Source organism: Cryptosporidium ryanae (genome assembly GCF_009792415.1).
Source record: "Cryptosporidium ryanae isolate 45019 chromosome Unknown contig_8, whole genome shotgun sequence".
In the NCBI taxonomy this organism is placed as follows: Eukaryota; Apicomplexa; class Conoidasida; order Eucoccidiorida; family Cryptosporidiidae; genus Cryptosporidium; species Cryptosporidium ryanae.
This window is the reverse complement of record NW_027125486.1, coordinates 345,671-366,030: the sequence shown is the minus strand read 5'-3', so window position 1 is coordinate 366,030 and position 20,360 is coordinate 345,671. Positions and strand designations below refer to the sequence as shown.

The 20,360-nt window shown below is 31.5% G+C and overlaps 6 protein-coding genes across 6 annotated transcripts; all 6 read left to right on the top strand.

The window, feature by feature from the left end:
* Positions 1-838: 838 nt before the first annotated feature.
* Positions 839-3,220, top strand: FG386_003421 (uncharacterized protein; the record flags this gene model as incomplete). The annotated part of the gene is made up of 1 exon (XM_067342883.1): positions 839-3,220. One exon carries the CDS (start codon positions 839-841, stop codon positions 3,218-3,220), a length of 2,382 nt encoding a protein of 793 aa, XP_067199110.1.
* Positions 3,221-5,616: 2,396 nt separating this feature from the next.
* FG386_003420 (uncharacterized protein) lies at positions 5,617-9,465 on the top strand (the record flags this gene model as incomplete). Its single annotated transcript, XM_067342882.1, has 1 exon — positions 5,617-9,465. One exon carries the CDS (start codon positions 5,617-5,619, stop codon positions 9,463-9,465), a length of 3,849 nt encoding a protein of 1,282 aa, XP_067199109.1.
* A 263-nt stretch (positions 9,466-9,728) lies between these two features.
* FG386_003419 (mannitol dehydrogenase) lies at positions 9,729-10,793 on the top strand (the record flags this gene model as incomplete). Its single annotated transcript, XM_067342881.1, has 1 exon — positions 9,729-10,793. The coding sequence occupies one exon, from the start codon at positions 9,729-9,731 to the stop codon at positions 10,791-10,793; it is 1,065 nt and encodes a 354-aa protein (XP_067199108.1).
* Positions 10,794-11,444: 651 nt separating this feature from the next.
* Positions 11,445-15,257, top strand: FG386_003418 (uncharacterized protein; the record flags this gene model as incomplete). The annotated part of the gene is made up of 1 exon (XM_067342880.1): positions 11,445-15,257. One exon carries the CDS (start codon positions 11,445-11,447, stop codon positions 15,255-15,257), a length of 3,813 nt encoding a protein of 1,270 aa, XP_067199107.1.
* Positions 15,258-15,752: 495 nt separating this feature from the next.
* On the top strand, positions 15,753-17,561 carry FG386_003417 (uncharacterized protein; the record flags this gene model as incomplete). The annotated part of the gene is made up of 1 exon (XM_067342879.1): positions 15,753-17,561. The coding sequence occupies one exon, from the start codon at positions 15,753-15,755 to the stop codon at positions 17,559-17,561; it is 1,809 nt and encodes a 602-aa protein (XP_067199106.1).
* A 1,259-nt stretch (positions 17,562-18,820) lies between these two features.
* On the top strand, positions 18,821-19,810 carry FG386_003416 (uncharacterized protein; the record flags this gene model as incomplete). Its single annotated transcript, XM_067342878.1, has 1 exon — positions 18,821-19,810. One exon carries the CDS (start codon positions 18,821-18,823, stop codon positions 19,808-19,810), a length of 990 nt encoding a protein of 329 aa, XP_067199105.1.
* Between the last annotated feature and the right edge of the window lie 550 nt (positions 19,811-20,360).

The following is a 20,360-nucleotide window of genomic DNA, read 5'->3' as shown; positions in this document are numbered from 1 at the left end:
GGTAAAAAGGGTAAAATAAAGACAAAACTAATCAAATAAAGTAATAATTGAGTCTAGTCCAGATATAGAGTTTAACACTACATTAAGGTAGTACAAAGTCATCCTATTTAAGAAGAGGGGTAAAGGTAAAATAACCTTAAAAACTATTTTATATATTAAATCAAAACATATAAGTATATATTAAAATGAGGGAATTTAATTAAAATGGAGTACCGAATTGACGAGGGACTTTTTAGAGCTTTTTTCTCCCTTATAATCTTTTTTTTTTTTTTAGAAAAAAAGAGGCAGGCAGTACAGAAAAAAAAGGAATACTTAAAACAAATGTTGATTTTGTAATAAATAAGAATTAGGAATTTTATGCTTGATATAAATAAGGGTATTTTGGACGAAATATGTGTTAGCTCCCACTCCAATTATATATAATGCAAAGAGTTATTATTACTATTATTTGAAAGGTTGTTTGTTTCTATTTTCAAGCTACGAGTAAACAGCTATATAATTGGTTTCATAATTGTTCAATTTTTCTCTAATTTTGTTTACTTCCAAGGTTGATCTGGTGCATTGTTTACTACCAGGAAAGCAGTATATATATATATATATATATATATATATATATATAAGTGGTATTGATATTCGAAGCGACAAAACTAAGCTTCTAAAGATAATCAGAGAACAGGTTGAGTACTTTTACAAGAATTTAAACTTTGCTTTTACCAATTACAGTTGTTTCTTTTTTAATCTTAAATTATTATTAATTTAAAGCATTGTTGATACAGTAGGCAAAAGATCATTATTTCAATAATTATTTGGGTTATTGATAGTTATTTAAGATCAAGAGATGTACAATACTCCGAAACCACGTCCTCAATTTAATGGCTCTGGAGTGAGCAACTTTATGGAGGGTTCACTTGATTTTGATCAAAAACACTCCACATCAACATCTTCTGCTGTAACGACAACTCCATCTACTTCAAACTCATCATCCACACCTGGAACTTCTTCCTTTGGTGCAGAGAGTGGATATTTTGAAGAAATAAGTAATATGATAGACAATTCTGGCTTAGAAACTCCTCAAGTAACTAGACTTAATGGATCGCAACTTTTTGGGAAGGTAATTGATGTAGAAAACAATGGAAATTGTAACAATGGCCAATACACATTGGGATCGTCTGGAAATGGAAATTGTGGAAAAAATACATTTAATGGAAAGACTGAATCACCATCGGTTAACTTAATAGGTAGTGCGGACAGCAAGCAGAGTTTAAATATTGATGGTTACCACAGAAACAGTGGTATTACAAAAATCAACGGAGATTCAAATGTACCAGCAAACAATGGGAATTACCGTCATCAAGTAATAATTCCTGGAGGAACAAATGGTGTTGGAATTGTTTCTAATATATTTTCCTCCCCAGGCACATTTGATTGCGCTGTAGCTTCTACAAGATCAACCTCGGATACATTCACTCCCTCTGTAGGGAGGGATGATTGCTCTCCTCAATATAGTCTCTCGGATTCACCGGGATCAGATCCATTTTCAATTTCAACTTTTAGGTCTGAACAGATTTGCCGAGAAAATAAAACTTTAAGTAGCAGTGGTGCTAATTTAATAGAAAACACGTCTGGAGTCAATATAAACAGCAACAACAGCGATAGCACCAACAGTGTTATTGTTAACACAGGAATGGGGAGAGTTGGTCAAATTAACAAAGATGGTGGTTCTGACTCAATTGGTGGGGACTTTAGTGCACCGATATTGAATTATTTCAATGACGGACTGAGTACTGACTCTTGGGGTGGTTTTATACCATATACCAACTTAATAGATTATTGCTTTGATGGTGGTTCCACCCGTGAGAATGGGATGATTATGGGGGCAGGTAATGGTATCGATGCGGTTTGTAGCACTGAAAATAACAACGGTAATGATTCGTCCGGATGGTTAATAAGTAAGAATATTACTGCTGACAACTTCTTATCCGATATGACAGAGTCGGAAGGGTCAAAGGGGAGTGTTTCTAAGACAATGGTGAACAGTAACAATGGGATACAAGAAAAGGCAGAAGTTTCCGCAGCAACAGGTAGTATTATAATACCTAACAATAGTGCAATTGCTGGAATTAGTGGAAGGTCACCAGATTCTTTATCCACTGTTTCTTCGTCTTCACATGCTTTGAAGGCAAACGACATAGTAGAAAAGCTTATTTTGGATATAGTTAATAGTAACAGACAACAGAACGTATCAATAAATGGAGTCTTTGATCAAGTATCGGAAATACTTACTCTCGCTCTTTCTAGTCTTGGATCTAAGTTTAACAAGAATACGATTTATACCAAAAACAAGTCACGTAGTGACTCCTCAGTGCAGTCCCTGCAAGCACAGAACAATAACTGGGGTCAGAACTCACTCGGAGTGGGGGGACCGAATTTTGCGGCTCCAACAATGCTTGCACATCCAGATGAATTTAAAAATCCATCCTCTTTTTTGAAGATATACGGTGATCCATTGTGTGGTAAGTCTACAACCGGCTCAGGTTCAAATAACAATTCATCACAAAACACAACTGGAAGCAACTCTGGAATATGCACAACAGACTTATCGGGGCAGTCTGTGAATCCAACAAACAATGGAAACACTCAATTTGCTAATATTAACAATCCAACTAAAGGACAAAATGGAAATTGGGCATGTTCAAAGTGCAACAATGTTAATTTTCCAAGACGTTTCAGATGTTTTAAGTGCGGCGAGTACAGAGATGAAGCTGGAGATAAGATTGTTGCCGAGTATGCAAAACATGTTTATTTACATCACTTGAGGGCCTACAGGTCCTTCGGCAACAACTGGATTTTTAATTCTGTTGGAGGAGCAACTGGGAGCTCTCAAAATAGTTTCGGATTTTCGGGAACTTGTGGATCCTCGTTTACTTCTGGAAATAACAAAGGAGTAGGAGGCGGAAATCACTTACAGATATCAGGACTAGGACAGGAGTATCTGGAAGAAAACGGAACACGTAACCAACAACAGACTGTGCTTACACATGGTTGCCACAAAAACGGCTTCTTATCTAATCCTAGATCTGGTTTGAAGGACAACAGAGAGAATGGAGGAGTGAATGGTGTATCCCCAAATGGAGGTGGGGGTTCTCATACAAGCAAAAAACATCAAAAAACTTTTCTCATTGCGACGGGTTCCCAGTCACGGGATCATTTCCCGTCTTAACCTGGATGATCTTGAAGTTAATCTACTTTATGGATATTTGATTTAAGAAGGTATATGATAAAGAATAATTAAATAGCATTATTAAATACATCGAACTAAGTTATAGAATTTAAGCATAATTTACCACTTTATAACCTTTTTCTTTACTTTAAATCCCTGGTCCTCGAAATAATTGGATGGTAAATTACCCAAAATTCTATATAATCTTGTCGCTGTAATAACCAGTATAAAAATCCTCTTATCACTGTTGTCCATTCAAACAATACTATTATTGCTGTTACTTTTAGTGTTATTACAACCCAAAACGATCGTAATTTAACCCCGTTCTTCGCAACTGGATTCGATCAGACCCTATCCAGTCAAAACAATCAGATATAAGTCATTAAACATCTCTAATTGTCCTTCACTACTTCACATTTCTCCTATAACAAAATTCCTTTACTTGACAATAGGGTTGGGACCGAGGTACTCTAAACTTATATGGGCCACTACAAGAATGGGGTTCTGGTGATCAATAAAGAACTAGGAATGTAGTTTTGAGGACTAGACAAAGAATTTCTTGGGAATGGATAATTAGAACAGAAAGGAATGAGTGAGTATATAATCAAATGAAAAATTGAGACAGGAATAACTCTTTTCGTATCTAATTTATTTTCATTTGTACAGAAAAGAGATGAGAAAAGTCCGCTTTGAAATGAGACAGGGCTCTTTAGGGTCTGTTTTACAGATTTAGTGGACAGTCATGGGATAAGGTTTCCCCACCACATTATCTGTAGATCATACCGTTGTTTTTTAGTTTTGAAAAGGCTTAAATTAGGAACTAGCAATTAGTATTTCTTTCATTATTGTCGAATTCCGCTTCTTTGTTGCTTTCAACTTGTTTCTCAGGTAGCATTCCCTTCTACTGTTGCCCCGTGTACCACTACTGGAAGCTTACCGCCTGGCATGGCTCCAAGAAAGATTTTAAGAACGAATGAATAAAAGGCAGAGTGAGCATCAATCAAATTATAAATGAAATGCTTAATTCTTTTAGCAAGTTCATTTTGCTATTGACAAATGCTGTTATTCCTGGAATAGGTCCTTTATTCCTAGGAATATCAAATTTATCATTGCATCAAGTATTTGTTGGAATAATACTATTACTGGTATATATGTTTACAATTATTCTTGCTATTAACGGAGACTTTCTTGAATTAGAAACATACACTTACCTATTCAAAACTGTTTTCAACAACTACGAGGGATATTATCTGGAAAGAAATGTATGGCTTGTGGTGTTTTCCATCCTTATCTCTACAATAACTTTATATACACTAACTGTTTATTATTCATATAAAGCAAGCATTGTATTCAGCAAATCTCTATCAAATTCTGACAGAAACTTGATAAAGAATAGATAAATAACATAAATAGTTTTGATCGTGATATTACGTCAAAGTAAGTGCTAACTTTGATTTTCTAGTAATTCTCTGTTAAAAGTACATTTATGCACATACATAAATATAAAAATTTAAATTTAGGCATTTCACTTTCAAAGCGCAATAAAATAGAATCTTCTAAACTAATAACTGAAGTAATTCTTACACAACATATTAATTCACTTCTTTCAAATGAATAAAACACTAACACAATTCTATTTTTCTATGTTCCGCTACTATTTCACATTATAGCAAAACAAACGCGAACAAAATTGCTAAACACGCACGTTGTTTTGACTAATATGTTCATTAAAACGTGAAACGTCTCCTAAATATTCAATTAACCCGGAAACAGTTTTATTTAAGTTTTTCACAAATAAAGTTTAATTATTTACTTTATTTGACATGTATGTAAGCAAAGGGTTCCCTAAAATTTACCGCCATTTCTATTACGATGCACTTAGGCTCTATGGCGGGCAAACTGGAGCTATTGTATTATACTGTATCTTTTCTAATCTACCTGTTGCCGGAAAAAAATTTATTTCGAGGTAAGATAAAAAGGGCAAAAAAGCACTTGATATACGAGAATTCGTGTTTGGATAGATTACTAAGGTAAACTGTTTCATTTGTGTTTTAGATTTAACTTTTATAAATACTTGAGGAGTGTTATGAGCCAAAATTAGGCGTATGTAAAACGATAATAATCATAAAAAGACTGCTGGGAGCACAAAAAAAAATCAGTGCTCCTAGAAAAATAAAGGGTAATGAGAATTTTTTGTTGCTGTAGGATTTGATTGAGAGTAACTCGTTAATAACTTGTCAAATAAAATACATTATGGACAAATTGCGTAGAAAGGCAAATAGATTTGTGTTTAATATAAAGTGATTTGAAAGAATAATAACATTAGCTACAATCTTGTCACGTATTTACCTTTTTTTCCTTATTTTTATTATTTAATTGTTAAACAGTATTTAATAATGCCAATAGAAACAAAAGATGTACTTAAGGCAATGCTTAAATCTAGAAAGAGAAAACCTCAAAAAGAGAAAAAAGTAGCAGTTAAAAGAAAGGAGTTCGTAAAAAATGAAGGAAGATACTTCGCACCTTTAAAAGATGTATCTAAGGAGAAAATAACTTCTATAGAAAAAGACTTGAAAAAAAGTAAGGGGAGAACAAAATTACAAAGATTTTACGACAATATAGCAATATCAAAATCAAGTTCACTAGATTTCCGTCTAGGCACTTACTATGAATTTGAAAATGGAGTAAGCATGAGTATAGTTACTACAGAAGGTACAGAAGTGAGCAGTTTAACGCTGCAAATAGACGTTACGGAAGAGGACATAAGAATGGAGAAAGTGCCTGGTTTGTATCATTTAATGATACAAATATTGTTATCTGATAAATTCATAGAACTGGAAAGGGGTTGGAATCCACTTGAACCTGGGTCATTTAGAGAATATATAAGGGAAATTGGTGGGAAAATAAACATACAATATATGCCTTCATGCATTATGATAAGCGTAGGGTGTTCCTCAAAGGACTATATAAAAATGTTGGAATATTTTTTTGATGCATTATATTTGAACAAGAATGGTGTTAAAAGAAAATTTGTATTAAAAAAAAGTTCAATAAAAGAGGCAGTAATAAATATGAACATAAACTACTTTGAACAAATTCAGGATGAGACTTATTTGAGATTTGAAATATTAAGAGATATAATTAACAAGGATAGAAGTAAAGTACATAAAACGACAAACAAAAAAAGTATTGATTTACTTAGCTTATGGTCATTTGGATCTGAGAATACCGTTCATAATTTAATTCAGGAAGGTAATATAGAAGAGGAAATACTTACTGCTCACGAAAGAATGATAGAGAAAAAAATAGTAACTGCGGCATTTCATTCAAATCTATCCCATAAAAAGTTGTTTTCAATATTAAATGATTATGAAATCCCTTTTTTAAAAGAAAGAAATGAACTTGAAGAAAAAAAAGGAATAATTAGTAAGATTAAGTTTAGAATAGGAAGCAGAGGTGAGATAACTGATGATTTACAGAAGAAAAAAGAAGCTAAAAATGAATTTGACAATGAAATAGAGTTTAAAGCTTCAACTTCTACTGTATTAGATTTTAAATCATCAATAGTAATCAACTCTGAATTATTAAATGGTAGTTCCACAAACGGAGAGCTTGAATTACAATGGGTAATACCAGCATTTTATTCTTCACTTTCATCTACAAAGGCAAAGCCATTAAAAATAATATCTCATTTATTTGAATCAGGTAGTTTAGCAGAATTTTTAAAAAAAAGAAGAATAGTTGATTCAATTAATTCTGGAGAGGTTTACTTTGCAGCTCATTCATCACACAAACTTGGATTTACTATATTTTCTTTAATTTTAAAGCTTTCAAACAATATAAAAAACGAATTAGATCCTAAATCAGAAATAATTCAATTCATTGTTCAATCAGTATTCGCCTATATTTACTCTCTAATTGAGCAAGTTGACTTGAGCTTGAAAGATGGGAATCGAGAATCAAAAGATAATGATCTTTTATTTAAAGTCGTTGAAGACATAATTCAAATCGAAAATTACATATCAAATTCAAATTATCAAATGAATAGTGAAAAAGATGATTACATTGATTTTTTCGATAGAAACTTTGAAGTCACAGAAACAATTGTACAGAACATCAAATCACATAACCCAAGTGAGATTTTAGTTGGAAATAATAGATTTTACTCAAAAATTAATGTTATATTGAAATATATAAAGCACACACTTGAAAATGCTTTAAAACCTACAAATTTTATGTTATATCTGACATCACCTGCTTTTTTTGGAAACAATTATAATCATGTTGAACTTAATATTAAAATTCAGAATATTCCACCAATAAAATATTCAAATATCAAATTTGAAAAGATTTTTTTGGATTTACTAAGTGATAAGATAAATCTAAAAAAATACGTTATTAAAATGGATCCTTTGATTGGACTAGTTAAAAAGTATAATTTAGTCCGCGAATATGACTTCTTGCCAACACCTTTTTCATTGTTGAAAAATTCAAAACTTACATTTATAGATGGTAACTTTGAGTGGAGCACTTTCTCGTCTTACTCAGAGCCCGAAAATCCTATTGAGGGAACCACTCCATTTATTTCAAATCCCGTTCTTATTTCAGATGACTCAGAAAGAAGATTTTCAGTTTACTACTCCAAAATAACTTATCCAAATATGACTAATGAGGTTTATCAGAGTTCTTTGTCGTCCGGAATTGTTAGATGGTATGATAACTTTGATTACTCTAAACTTCTGAGGGAAAAGAAAGTTGGAATAAATCTTCATAGAAATTCGTTTTTAGCATCTTTTATCTCAAGGATATTATTTGCAGTATGGGTAACAACAACACTTACTACAATATTTAAGTCTTACAAAAGAATAGGAGCAACAGTTAACTTTCAACCTTGTCACTATTATGGCACTGCGTTACCTATAAATTGCTTGCAACTTTATCTAACTTCTCCTTCACCCATGTTTCAAGAATACATAACTGAAACTTTAAACTCAGTTAGATCTGTTTCAATGGTCAATATAAATGACGAAATTGCTTTAAAAGCTAAACTTGATACAATAAATGAGTTAAAACGGGCAATTAGTGGCAATTCTTTATCAAACAATTGCAATGATAAAATTAAAAAGGTACTATTACCAGAGTTCTTCACTTTAGAGGAAGCTTTGGGCGAATTAAATAAACTTAATAATAAAGAAGTTAGTCTACTTTTAAATAAAAAATTATTTATTCAAAATCCTTATATAAAAATCACTGGCTTGATCTCTCATACTGATGATCTAACTACAGGAATTGAAATAATTAAAGAATCATTAGTATTAAACCACTGTTTTAATAATATTGAAAATATTATTTCTGATATATTTTATGATAATGAATATAAAGTCAATACACAAGCGAACTCAATTCTGCAAAGCTTTAAAGATTCAAATAAAAAAAGGGTTTTGTTTAAAATAAATAACAATAAAGACTATTCTAAAGACGACAATGACAATGATAAAAGTGAGTTTGAAAGTAAATTTCAACATTCATATAGTCTATCTGCTAGCTCATTATGGATATCTGTTCCAGAATACGATACTAAATCAAAAGCCATAGTTATTGTTATGTCCAGACTTATTCAATACGTATTTAAGCATATATACCTACCAACTACACTTCTAGTTAGCAAAAGGTCAATCAAAGATATTAACTTAGTTGTAATACCATCTCCTTTTGTTGGATACTTTGGAATACATTTCATTGTTGAGTATTTAAATAATGATTTATTCACAAGTGAAGATGCTACTCCAACTGTTCTTCTTCTTGACTTTTTATCCTTTATCAAAGACTCTAGTAATTCAAATAACGAAACACAAGACAACTCTAATAACAAAAGATCGTCACTATTGAGCTCCTCCCTTCCATTGATTTATAGACAAATGCGTACTGAAGTAATTCTTCAATTACTTTTATCTCAAACTCAAATTGTTACACAATCTTCACATTTATTTGGTAGAATTACCGAATTGCTCGAATCTGGAAAAACCCCAACTCCTGAAGAAATCGAAGAAATTACACACGAAAAAGAGACGATAAATGAAATAATCCGTGGCATGGACCCTGATACTATTGTTAAATACTTAAAATCTATAATCGAAAATTCTTCTATGATTATAGTCGAGTCAGGACCTCAAACTGTAAACCAAAATATTGGTTTATATGAAGAATTATCAAACAAATTTGAAATAGAAGAAATCAAAAACTGATTTATGTTAGTTTTTAGTTTATATGTTTACTGTTTTAATCTTATTTATAGTTCTTTTGCTTTATTATTTTCTATTAATATTTTATTGCATGGGGTTAGCGCCTAGACGACCCCCACAAGTGTCACTTTGTCGAGACCATTTGTTTTGACAGGCTATTTACATAAGTTATCAGAAGTAAAGCTGAATCTTTATTATTACTATAAATCACATTTAATTCTTGTTCCCTTTTGAAATGATATTTACTTTTTTTTGGTTTAATAAAAATGTCAACGTATGAATCAAAGGCCTATGCTGCACTAGAACCTAACAAAGATCTCGAACCACATAAATATCATATAAAATCATGTGGACCAAATGATGCTAAAATTAAAGTCTTGTACTGCGGGATATGTCATTCAGATATTCATATGGTTAAGAACGAATGGTTTCCTGGAATATTTCCAATGGTTCCTGGACACGAGATTATTGGAATTGTGGACGAGATAGGTGAGAAAGTAACGAAAGTTAATGTTGGCGAATGCGTTGGGATAGGATGTATGGTTGATTCATGTATGAACTGTGACGGGTGTAAAGATAAATATGAACAATTCTGTTCTAATGTTTCTCTCACTTATGGAAGTAAATACCAGAATGGAATGACTACATATGGTGGTTATGGAACCTATGTTACTGCAAATGAACACTTTCTATTAAAAATTCCAGATAACTTAGATAAGGCTTCAGCCGCTCCCTTGCTATGTGCAGGAATTACTGTCTTTTCTCCAATGATTAAATACAACATGAATAGGCCTGGGTTTAAATTAGCAGTAATTGGATTAGGTGGATTGGGACACATGGCAGTTAAGTTTGGCGTCAGTTTTGGATGCGAAGTAACTGTTATTACACGATCTGAAAAAAAAAGACAGGATTCCCTGAAAATGGGTGCTAAGAACTTTGTAAGAATAGACGATAAAGAAACAATGGAAAAGTTTAGAGGCCACTTTAATGGTATAATTGATACCGTGTCCTCAACAAAGTCTATGGGAGATATAATTGAAACGCTTTCCAACCGTGGTATTCTTGTTTGTGTAGGCGCTCCCCCTACAAATCAAAAGAACGAATTCAGTTCACTAAGTCTAATTCTCGGTGAAAAAACTATTACTGGTAGTCAAATAGGCAGTATCGAGATGACAGAAAAAATGCTTGAATATTGTGGTAAGCACAATATTACTTCAGATATAGAACTAATCAAACTGGATGAGGTTAACAATGCGTTTAACAGAGTACTTGGTAGTGATGTAAAATACAGATTTGTGATTGACGTTGCTAATTCTCAAAATATATTCTAGGTTACTGCGTTACATGGTTGAGAGAAAGGATAGAAAAAAATGATTGAGTAAAAACACGTTTTCCTATTATGATTGTGCACAGTATTATTGTTTGTTTATGTAAGATAATTGCGACAAATAGCTCAGTTTATCTATTATATTTACTATTACTTTAATTTCTTTTTTCCTTATTTCGTATCAAGTATAGTTATACCTGGAAACATAGTTTTATTGTTTCCTAAACAAGTTCGAATTAGTTTTTGAACTGTTTTCACATTTGAATATGTTTACTGGCACCTTTAAAAGTCTATATTTTGTGATTTTCTGCCGTTATCTGAAAATATATGCATGCATGCATGCCTATAAAATTATTTTTAAAAAGAGTTTAATGAACCGATCATAGTCTATAACTGGAACTTATTTTTTTGTTTTAAATTATTACAGAAATATTTAACAAATTAAAACAAATTTATAATAAGTTTTATATATACATCTTAACATTTACGCATCATATTGTGAAAATAATTCGTAATATTCGTAGGCCCAAACCTAGGTTATCGTTTTTCCTCTAAAAAATGTGGTATTTACATAAAAAAGGAAAAAAAAATGTTTATGTCATGAAAATAGCAAAGAAGGTAACACAGAAAGAAATAACATTTAAGATAAAATAACATGAACTTTTTAAAGCATTTGTTTTTGTTCTTCGTTGCATATAAGCTTTACTTAACTAGTGCTAATGATACTGTTGACGATATAATTGATATAGAGGAATCCAAAAAATTAAATAATTCCGAAAATTACTTAAATAACAATAATAATACAGAAGTTCCTGTTAATGAAAAAAATGATTACGGGTTTACATGGGAGAATGTACTAAAAGTTATGAGTAATGCAATAGGTGCAATAGGAGATTTTTTCGTTAAAATTTGGAATACGTTAAAGACATACATTAGCGGAGATAAAAGAGAAAATTTATTGGAAAGTGTAAAAAATGAAACAGAATTGAGTGAAAGCATTAATAGAACACTATGGAATGTTGAGGAAATATTGGGAGCAGTAGCAGAAGCAAATGTAAAAGAAGCCCTAGATAAACTAATAAGCAAGAACAATTCCGAAATAAAGTCTATATTAAATGAAACAAATAAAACAAAAGATATCGGGGAGGAAAACAGGCTGGATTTATTTAGCATAAACCAATCTACTTCTGAGGAAGAGATGCTGTCAGGAATACTGTTGTCTTGTTGTTATTTTGCCTTGTTTATTATATGTTGGTTGCTCGCTTATATAAAGGATAAATCTGATTGGGTAAGTATATTAAGAAGACCCAATGTGATTTTTTTGCAACAAATAAGATCAGTAAACAACAATAGAGATGATAAGATCATATTATTCAATGGATTTTTTTTTCCATATACTAATATGTATTTATTACCAAGAATAGAATTAAATATTGGCAAAATAAGGATATTAACAGCTATAATTCAGATATTATTTTTTCCGTTTACTATTATCCACTTTTTTACGTCAAAATTTAACATATCACACTTTCATTTTGAATATTTTCATATTAAGATCAAGGATTATTATGACTCAATAAGAAAACAAGACTTTGTTCTCAGTTATTATTATAAGAATAACAAGGAGCAAGATACCGGAATCGAAAAGGATAGCGGATTTGTAAAACGAGTCTGTTCAGAAAGGGCTTTTGATAAAGGTATATATGATGAGAATATATATATATTGAGTCTCCTAAGGTACTTGTCCAATAAGGAGAATAGAGAGAATTTACCAACAAATGAAGATATAAGTAATTGGTGCGACGGGTTCTGGTTCAGAACAAATAAACTAACAGTAAATGATTATAAGGAATTACTGCCAAGACTATCATGTTTAATAATACTCAAGAAATTTGTAAATAAAGAGCAAATATCTCATGACTATTTAAGGAGGTTAAGCATGCAGATAATAGGGACCAATATGCAGAGTGAGTATGTCAGAGATTGGGTTAGGAAGAGTCTGATTAAAAATAATCCAAAATTAGATATACCATTTAACTGGATTTCAAGAAAACCAACGGGATCCATAAAAATAATTTTGCATGAAAATGGAATAGTAAATTTAATCAAATGTTATAAAAAAAGAATTGGGATATTTTCTGAAACCCAAATTAAGCTTCTTTATGATATAACATCTGGATGTACGACAAACCTAGAGTGTTACTTGTGGTTTACGGATGAACTCCAGACGATTTGTATTCACCCTGCAGTATTGTGCAATTGCACAAAAGGCTATGATTCCCTCGAATGGTTGGGACCTATGGGATATATCCCCTTTGAAAAGTTAAGTTCTGGTCCTGTGAACGACTTATCCACTGGAATGGTTACGCTGACCTTAACTGATAGTGACTACTTAAGTCTGCCTGTTAACATTGCCAGTGACAGTATAGTTAATAATATCAACGAAAATGACTCTGTTATTAAATTAGGCAAAACGGGGGTTATTAGCTCAGGAATTAAAAGATCTGGTGTTGTTCAAATAAAATTTACAATAATAGATGAAAATAAAGAAGACATTTCTAGCTTTAACTATATAATAAACGGTCTGCTGCCGAAGTCTAAAGTAAGATTAAGTTCCAATTCATCATCAACGCCATTATCGATTATAAGTAGTAACTCAACAACGGCAACAAAAAGCAAGAACGAATCATTAGAATTTGACGCACTTATAAATACTTTGCCAAAAAGCGTGTTAAATGAAGGAACCAATGACGTATTTTGGGGCGATAGACTGAGCTTAAGATCTAAAAATAGCAATACAGGTGACTACGAACTAGAGCTGACTGGAGCATGCTATTGGGACTTTGATATGCCTATACCATATACTGCAAACTCAGTCTTAGTTAACGGCGTTTTAACCTATATTTGGATCAACTATGACTCTAGACTGTTGTGTATTCAAAGAAAAGACGTATCTATTGAAGAGATGGGTGATCACAATATGATTAGAAAATCGAGAGACAGAAAAAGAGAAGTAGAAAAAATAAAAGAAGCAATCTCCATTTCTCACCTTAAAAGCTTCGATGATGTGACTATCGAGAGTTTCAATACAACACCAGGATCTGATTCGTACGTTGAAATATTAAATCTTGGAAGTATATTAAATGAACCAAATAATAATACGTTTAGTATCGGAAAGGAAAATGGAGATATAAATACTGCAACTAGAGGAAAAATGAATAATGGTGAAAAGGAAAACAAGGCCTTATTTTGTGATAGCAACAATAAGTGGCTTCCATTTGACAAAAGTTTGAGTTCATTATTTGGTGTATTAACAAGCAATAATGCGTTAAATCTGCATCCTGTTTATGCTGTACCAGGAGTTTTATGCGGAGCATATTGTACAAGAGGATATTTTATTGGATCTATAATAAATATTCAAATAATTCACGACTTAAAGGAGGACATTGTAGAAGAATACATGGAGGGCATTGAGTCACAATTATTGGTAACTTTCGAGGGTGGACTGGTATTGAGAATAAACACCTTTTCACAAGGTGCAGCAAATTCAATCAAAGAAATTTTGGAATCTATAATAAGCAGTTTGGAGGATACTGTTATGCTTCCGATGAGGCATAGCATAAGTAAGCTGAATAACGCTGATATGGATAATCACATAAATACAAAAAATGAAGGAAGTTCTGACAGTGATTCAAAGACACTCGCAAAAAATCTAGTTAGTGCACTGTTTTCTCTTGGAATAAGTCCACCAGATTTAGTTGCTCGTTGCGACCAGATAATAGAGTATGAGAGTTTGAATTTCAAGGATACTTTTATCAAAAGCTTTACCAAGTTCAATCCAATAACGGGAAGACTTCAGTGGAACTCGTCCTCACCAAGAATATACAGGTGGCTCTCTTATACAACAAGTACGTCCATATCTCACTTTCTAATATTTTATTTGTTAAGCACAATATCAAAAATAAACAAGGTAGAGAATGGGATATTAGTAGGATGGATATCATATTGCATATTGAACATGTCGAAAATGATATTGGATTCGGCAATGAACTTTGGTACGGTTTTTCAAATATTAAATATAAAACAGCAAGCTGCATATTCCTATTTAAGACTTTGGATTATATGGTTGACTTCTAGCTTCTGTTTTTTCATGACTATTCTGCTTTCAGTACTAACAATAGTACAATCAACAAATCCAGGAAACAATATTGAGAGATCAAGTGGCTTTATACTGAATGATATCAATTATTCTATATCAACGTGGATAGCCGGATTTACATTAACATTCTTGTCGCTAATAATACAGCCGCTATTTCTTTCACTATCATACTCTATATTAATATTGTCCTCAAGAGTAACGAGTAAATTTGACGGTATTGTTGCCTTCTTCAAATACTTCAACAACGTAAACGTATTAAAGAATGGCATAATGCCGGTTAGGCCGTACTGTATAATAAGGGAAATGTAGAAAATTAACTATTTTATCAGCGAAAGAATGTGTGTAGCAGCAAAAATAACAGGAAACCAGCATTAACTCTGGTTAAATTGCTAGATACTCAACACTAAATGAGTTAGGTTAATTACAAAAATAACAATTACAATGTGAGTTTATGTATTTATATACGTATACATATATACATACATGTATATATCTTTGTATTCAATTAAATGTGGTTTCGAGTTAAAGAAATGAAGCGGAATCAAAAGCATGCAATTAGAGCGATTAAAATGATATGCAATATGAATTTGGTATAAGATACTGTTTTTCGCAAATTAATTAGATATTGCATAATTATACTGTATAGTTGGATTATTGAAGATATTATCACAATCTGAGAAATTTATCTGATTTTTTATTCATTTGATATCACAAGGGAAACTGGAGAAATTGGATATAATTACTGAGACATTATAGATAAAGAAAAGAGCTGCTTAGTTGAATAGTTTTTGCACAGTTATAAACATGCTTATAATCCGCACTTACTCACTATCCACACTTTATAAAAGATTGATAATAATATCACTATTAACAGTAACAAATGCATTGATAAATGCGATTACCTCTCATGGAGTCCCGGTAACAACCTCTTTAAATAGAAATGAGGACTTATTGTATTCCACTGCAGATATAGATGCTTATTCTATGATTTCAGTTAATCAGGGGAGTAGCTCACAACTATTGGAATTAGTTGCACGTGAAGCAGTTCCGACACGTGGCGAAAAAAGATTTTTGGACATATCGGAAGGATTAGCCACACAGCAAGTAATAGAAAGAATAAACTCCTATACACCTCAGAATGTTGAGGTAGCGGAGAGGTACGCAGCAAATATGGTAGCAATAGCAAAGTTGCGCGAGGAGATTTATTTGGATGCGAAATCATACTATGAATCAGTGAAAATGCAATTTGAAAATATTCCAAAAAGCGAGAAGCTAAAAGAGAATCTGAAAGCTTCAAAGCAAAAACTAGACTTGGCAGAAAGCAATTATTTATTGTCCAAAAAAGCATCAGAGAGAGCGTTGGAAATATACGTCAGGTTTATTCGTCCAAAAGGTGAGGATGTACTACTCAAGGCAGAGGCAACTGAGGGAAAAGGACTGGAAATAGCACACAATGAGTTGACAAAAATGGAGCATATCTCACTGCCAGATATGGATAATAGCATTTATGAGCCGTTAGATGCAGATGCATCACTTATGAGCATTGGCGAGAGCATAATTCCACAAGAAGAAGCAAAGGAAGCAAAAATAAATAGAGCACTAGATAGATTATCTGCAACCATAGAGGAAGACTTTGTCTCAAATAACGAGGAGGTTGTTGGAAAATCCGAAACTATAGAGGCATCTGAAAACAATGAAGAGCTGCTGGACAGTTTATTGGAGAATACGAAAGCAGATGATAGCTATGACGAGAAGAGAGACATGGCTCCATATTCATTGTCCGCACTGTTACCATCTGTAATTGACCCATCTAGTAGACAAAAAAGAATAACAATAATACAAGGAGTGGATTTAGGTGACGTGCCTGAATATTTACACTATATGTACAGAAGAAGTTACTTGCAATTATATGTTGTCACTACTTTTGTTGAGTCGTTTATATTGCCACAGTTCTTCACAGAGAACCCAACAATAAAATTGGGATCAATATTTAGAATATCAAGAACATTTATATCACACGTATTATTCGGGATAGCAAGCAGATATAGAATACTATTTACAGAACTGAGAAGACTGCCATACAATAAAGGTAAAAACATGGCGGAGGAGTTGGGTAAGATAGAACTTAACATTTCAACAACGAATCTAGTATTACAGAATTCACTGAATGACTCGGAGGAAAGATATAAAAAAGTGGTAGAACTTATATTAGAGTTACCATTTAACCTAAGGGAGGTATTATCAAAGTTTTCGGAGTCAGTTAGAAGTAAATATCAAAACACAGACTACTCTTTTCTAACAGAAAAATCAATATATTCAGGCCCAAAAACTATATTACCGGACCTTTCTAAAGATGATGAAGCAAAATTATTATTGATAGACGAGAAGTTGAAGAGTACTCTTGAGGAATATGATACTAAAGAGTTAACAAATGATTTAAAGGAGTCACAATTATGGATAAGGGACTATGTACTGAGAAATGCAGCATATAAATATCATCAATTTGAGAGAAATAATAGCCTTAGTCCATATTTTGATTTTAAGCAATTTGGATTGGAACTCACACCTGAGGTTAAGGAAATATATAATAAGCTTAACTCCAACAGGAATTGAAGCAACAAAGTATTTATAAAAGCTATATTTATTTAACAATATACATAAATTTAGGTATATTTGTTCGTTATTATTATCTATGCTTGCATATAGTAATATAGTTACAGGTTATTTGCGGAAGTGCTGTTTTCCCAAGCCTGAATTATATAAATAAATACTCAACCATCGAAGCAAATAATAACAAATTGTGGTTTTCACACTGTTATATTTATAAATATGAGTCAAACAACATTATACAATAAAAAGTGATATGTAAAGAGTTCATTCTGTGGGAGTGGAAAATATATATCATTAACAAACAACTTTGAGGTTTGAATCTGAAAATAAGGTCTTGAATATGCACTCTAACTTTTATAGCTATATAGGAATTTTTATTGTTTTAATGAGATTAAATCAGGTCATGAGGATAATTTTATTTAATAACAGAATAAGAAGATGTGCATATTAAACTGAAAATGAGAGTAGTTTTTTTTTTCAAAAACGAGTCGATAAAATGACTAATATATCAATTATATTGCATTGACAATATTTTTACTTTTATTTTATACATTTAAGTTTGCTTTAAATTTTTTAACTATTAAATAATATCTGCATTTTTTTCTAATTAAATAATTAAGTCAAGTTTAACGCGTTGTTTACGAGGTATTTTATTAGAAGAAATACGAACCTGGGTGTTTTTGTAGATAGGAAAAAAAATTGAATATTTTGATTTTTTCGCATTGACTCTTAGGGAAACAAGAGGCGTGGAATTTAAGTACAAGAAACACAATTAGTTAAACTGTTGATAAATTCATAAAATCATGGGTATCAGTACCTTCATTAAATTGAGTATTCATCTAGAAAAACTTATAAATATGACCTAATTTGTATATGCAGAAAAGAAACAGTTAACTGCGTAATAAGTTGAAAGGTTTAAGTAAATGCAAAAACAACGAATAAACGATGATTAAAAACCAAGCTATTTTTTACTATTGGTTTGTCGCGGAATTTTTATTTTGCTTATAAAAAATAAAATACAAATTTAGCTTTAAATAAAGTTGATCACAAATTTTCCCGCCTAGGACATCAAAAGTAGAGGTTTAAAATGGGTATCGATATAAAAAAAGTGTAAGTGTGGAGTGGTAGATATAAATTTTGAGTAATTTAAATAGTAATCAAGGGTATTTATAAAAGGTTGAAGTAGAAGAAACTTTGTTTGAGACGACAAATATCATTAAATTATTCTAATAGGTTGAAAAATTGTGGTTTAATCTTAAGAAATGTTGAGGTTAATATTACGATTCGTATTTATATTCCTAATCTTCCACTCAAGCAACGGTATGATAATAAAAAACTATAACTTGGATGCACTCCCTCAAAATGCATTACAATCACTAATAAGGGAGTTGACGATGGCTAGATTTATCTTTTTCAGGCAAATTGAATCGATAGATTTAAACGATGAGTGTACTATAAATTTTGATTTTAATGATTTAGTTTCAAAAGTGGTCAGTTTGAATTCAAAGGAGAGTGTTAATTCACTCAAGAGGGAATTGCTAAATTGTTACTATTTGAAACTGAATGAGTCTGCTACTAACTTTGCAATTTACATTGGATTTAAAATTAAACAAAAGGCGTTCTCGTTTAGAACAGTAAAGAGGGCAATGAAGACATATAAAAATTCTATCAGGCACCTAGAGTTTTACTTATATGCATTGGAGTATTTATTATACATATTTGAGGAAACTGAATATTCACATCCACTAAAGTATCCAACTGAATTAAGTATTCAATCTGAGATCAATGAAACTTTAAATGTTTACTTTAAGAGTCTTGACAATCCTAAAAAACTATCTGATTTAATTAGTCAGTATAATATTCAAGAAATCATCTTATTTTTCAACTTTAGTAAAGCTGATTTAATTGCGAAATTCAAACAAGTTTACTTATTTGACAAAATAGCTGCAGGATACAGGAGGAATTACGTTAAATTACATGATAGATATTTGAACAGCGCTGATAGGACGAAGAACAAATCATTAATAAGAAAATACTATAATCTTTTTATTGAATACTCTAAGATTAAGGCGCAGGTCTCTTTTGCTCTTGCACTTATTTCTTCTGATTTAACTAATTATGAGACCTACGAAAGAATACTACGAGAATGCTTCTCTGAATTCACAGATGGTATAGTGAATAAACAACTGTTTATGCAAACTCAAACACAAGTGAGTAAAGAACACGTAAAACATTCAAAAGGGGTTAATTAACAAAAGGATTAGAGAGACAGCCAAGTTCTAAACAGAAACAACCAGGGCTTTAGTAAAAACTGCAAAGTTTCAGCATAAAGTACATCTACTCTTCCTCAACAACTGAAGCTTTAACAAACGCATCGTCTTCCCAAGAACAACCATCAAGATTTAACAAGTAATGCAAATAGAACTTCAAAAAAGACAAGATCTTAGAAAAGAAACAAAAATTAAATTCATTCGAGAATTTAAAGTAAAAGGGAATGGTCATAAAAGGGGTATTAAATTCTTTAAACTTTAAAGTTCCAGTATTTAAACGGTATTTCGCCTTTGTTATATAGTATTTTCGACTTAATATAAAGATTAAATGGAATGTGATATTTTCATGTATGTTATATTATAGTATATTTTTCAAAAGTAGTTTATATATATTTTTACATCTGCATTGTTTAAATTTCGAATTTTATTTATAAAAAAGGGTTTTATTCTTAAATTGGGTTAAATTTAAATTTTAAATGGAAAAATTTTTTTTATAGATTTAAAAGATCAATAGGAGATGTTTTAAAAATAT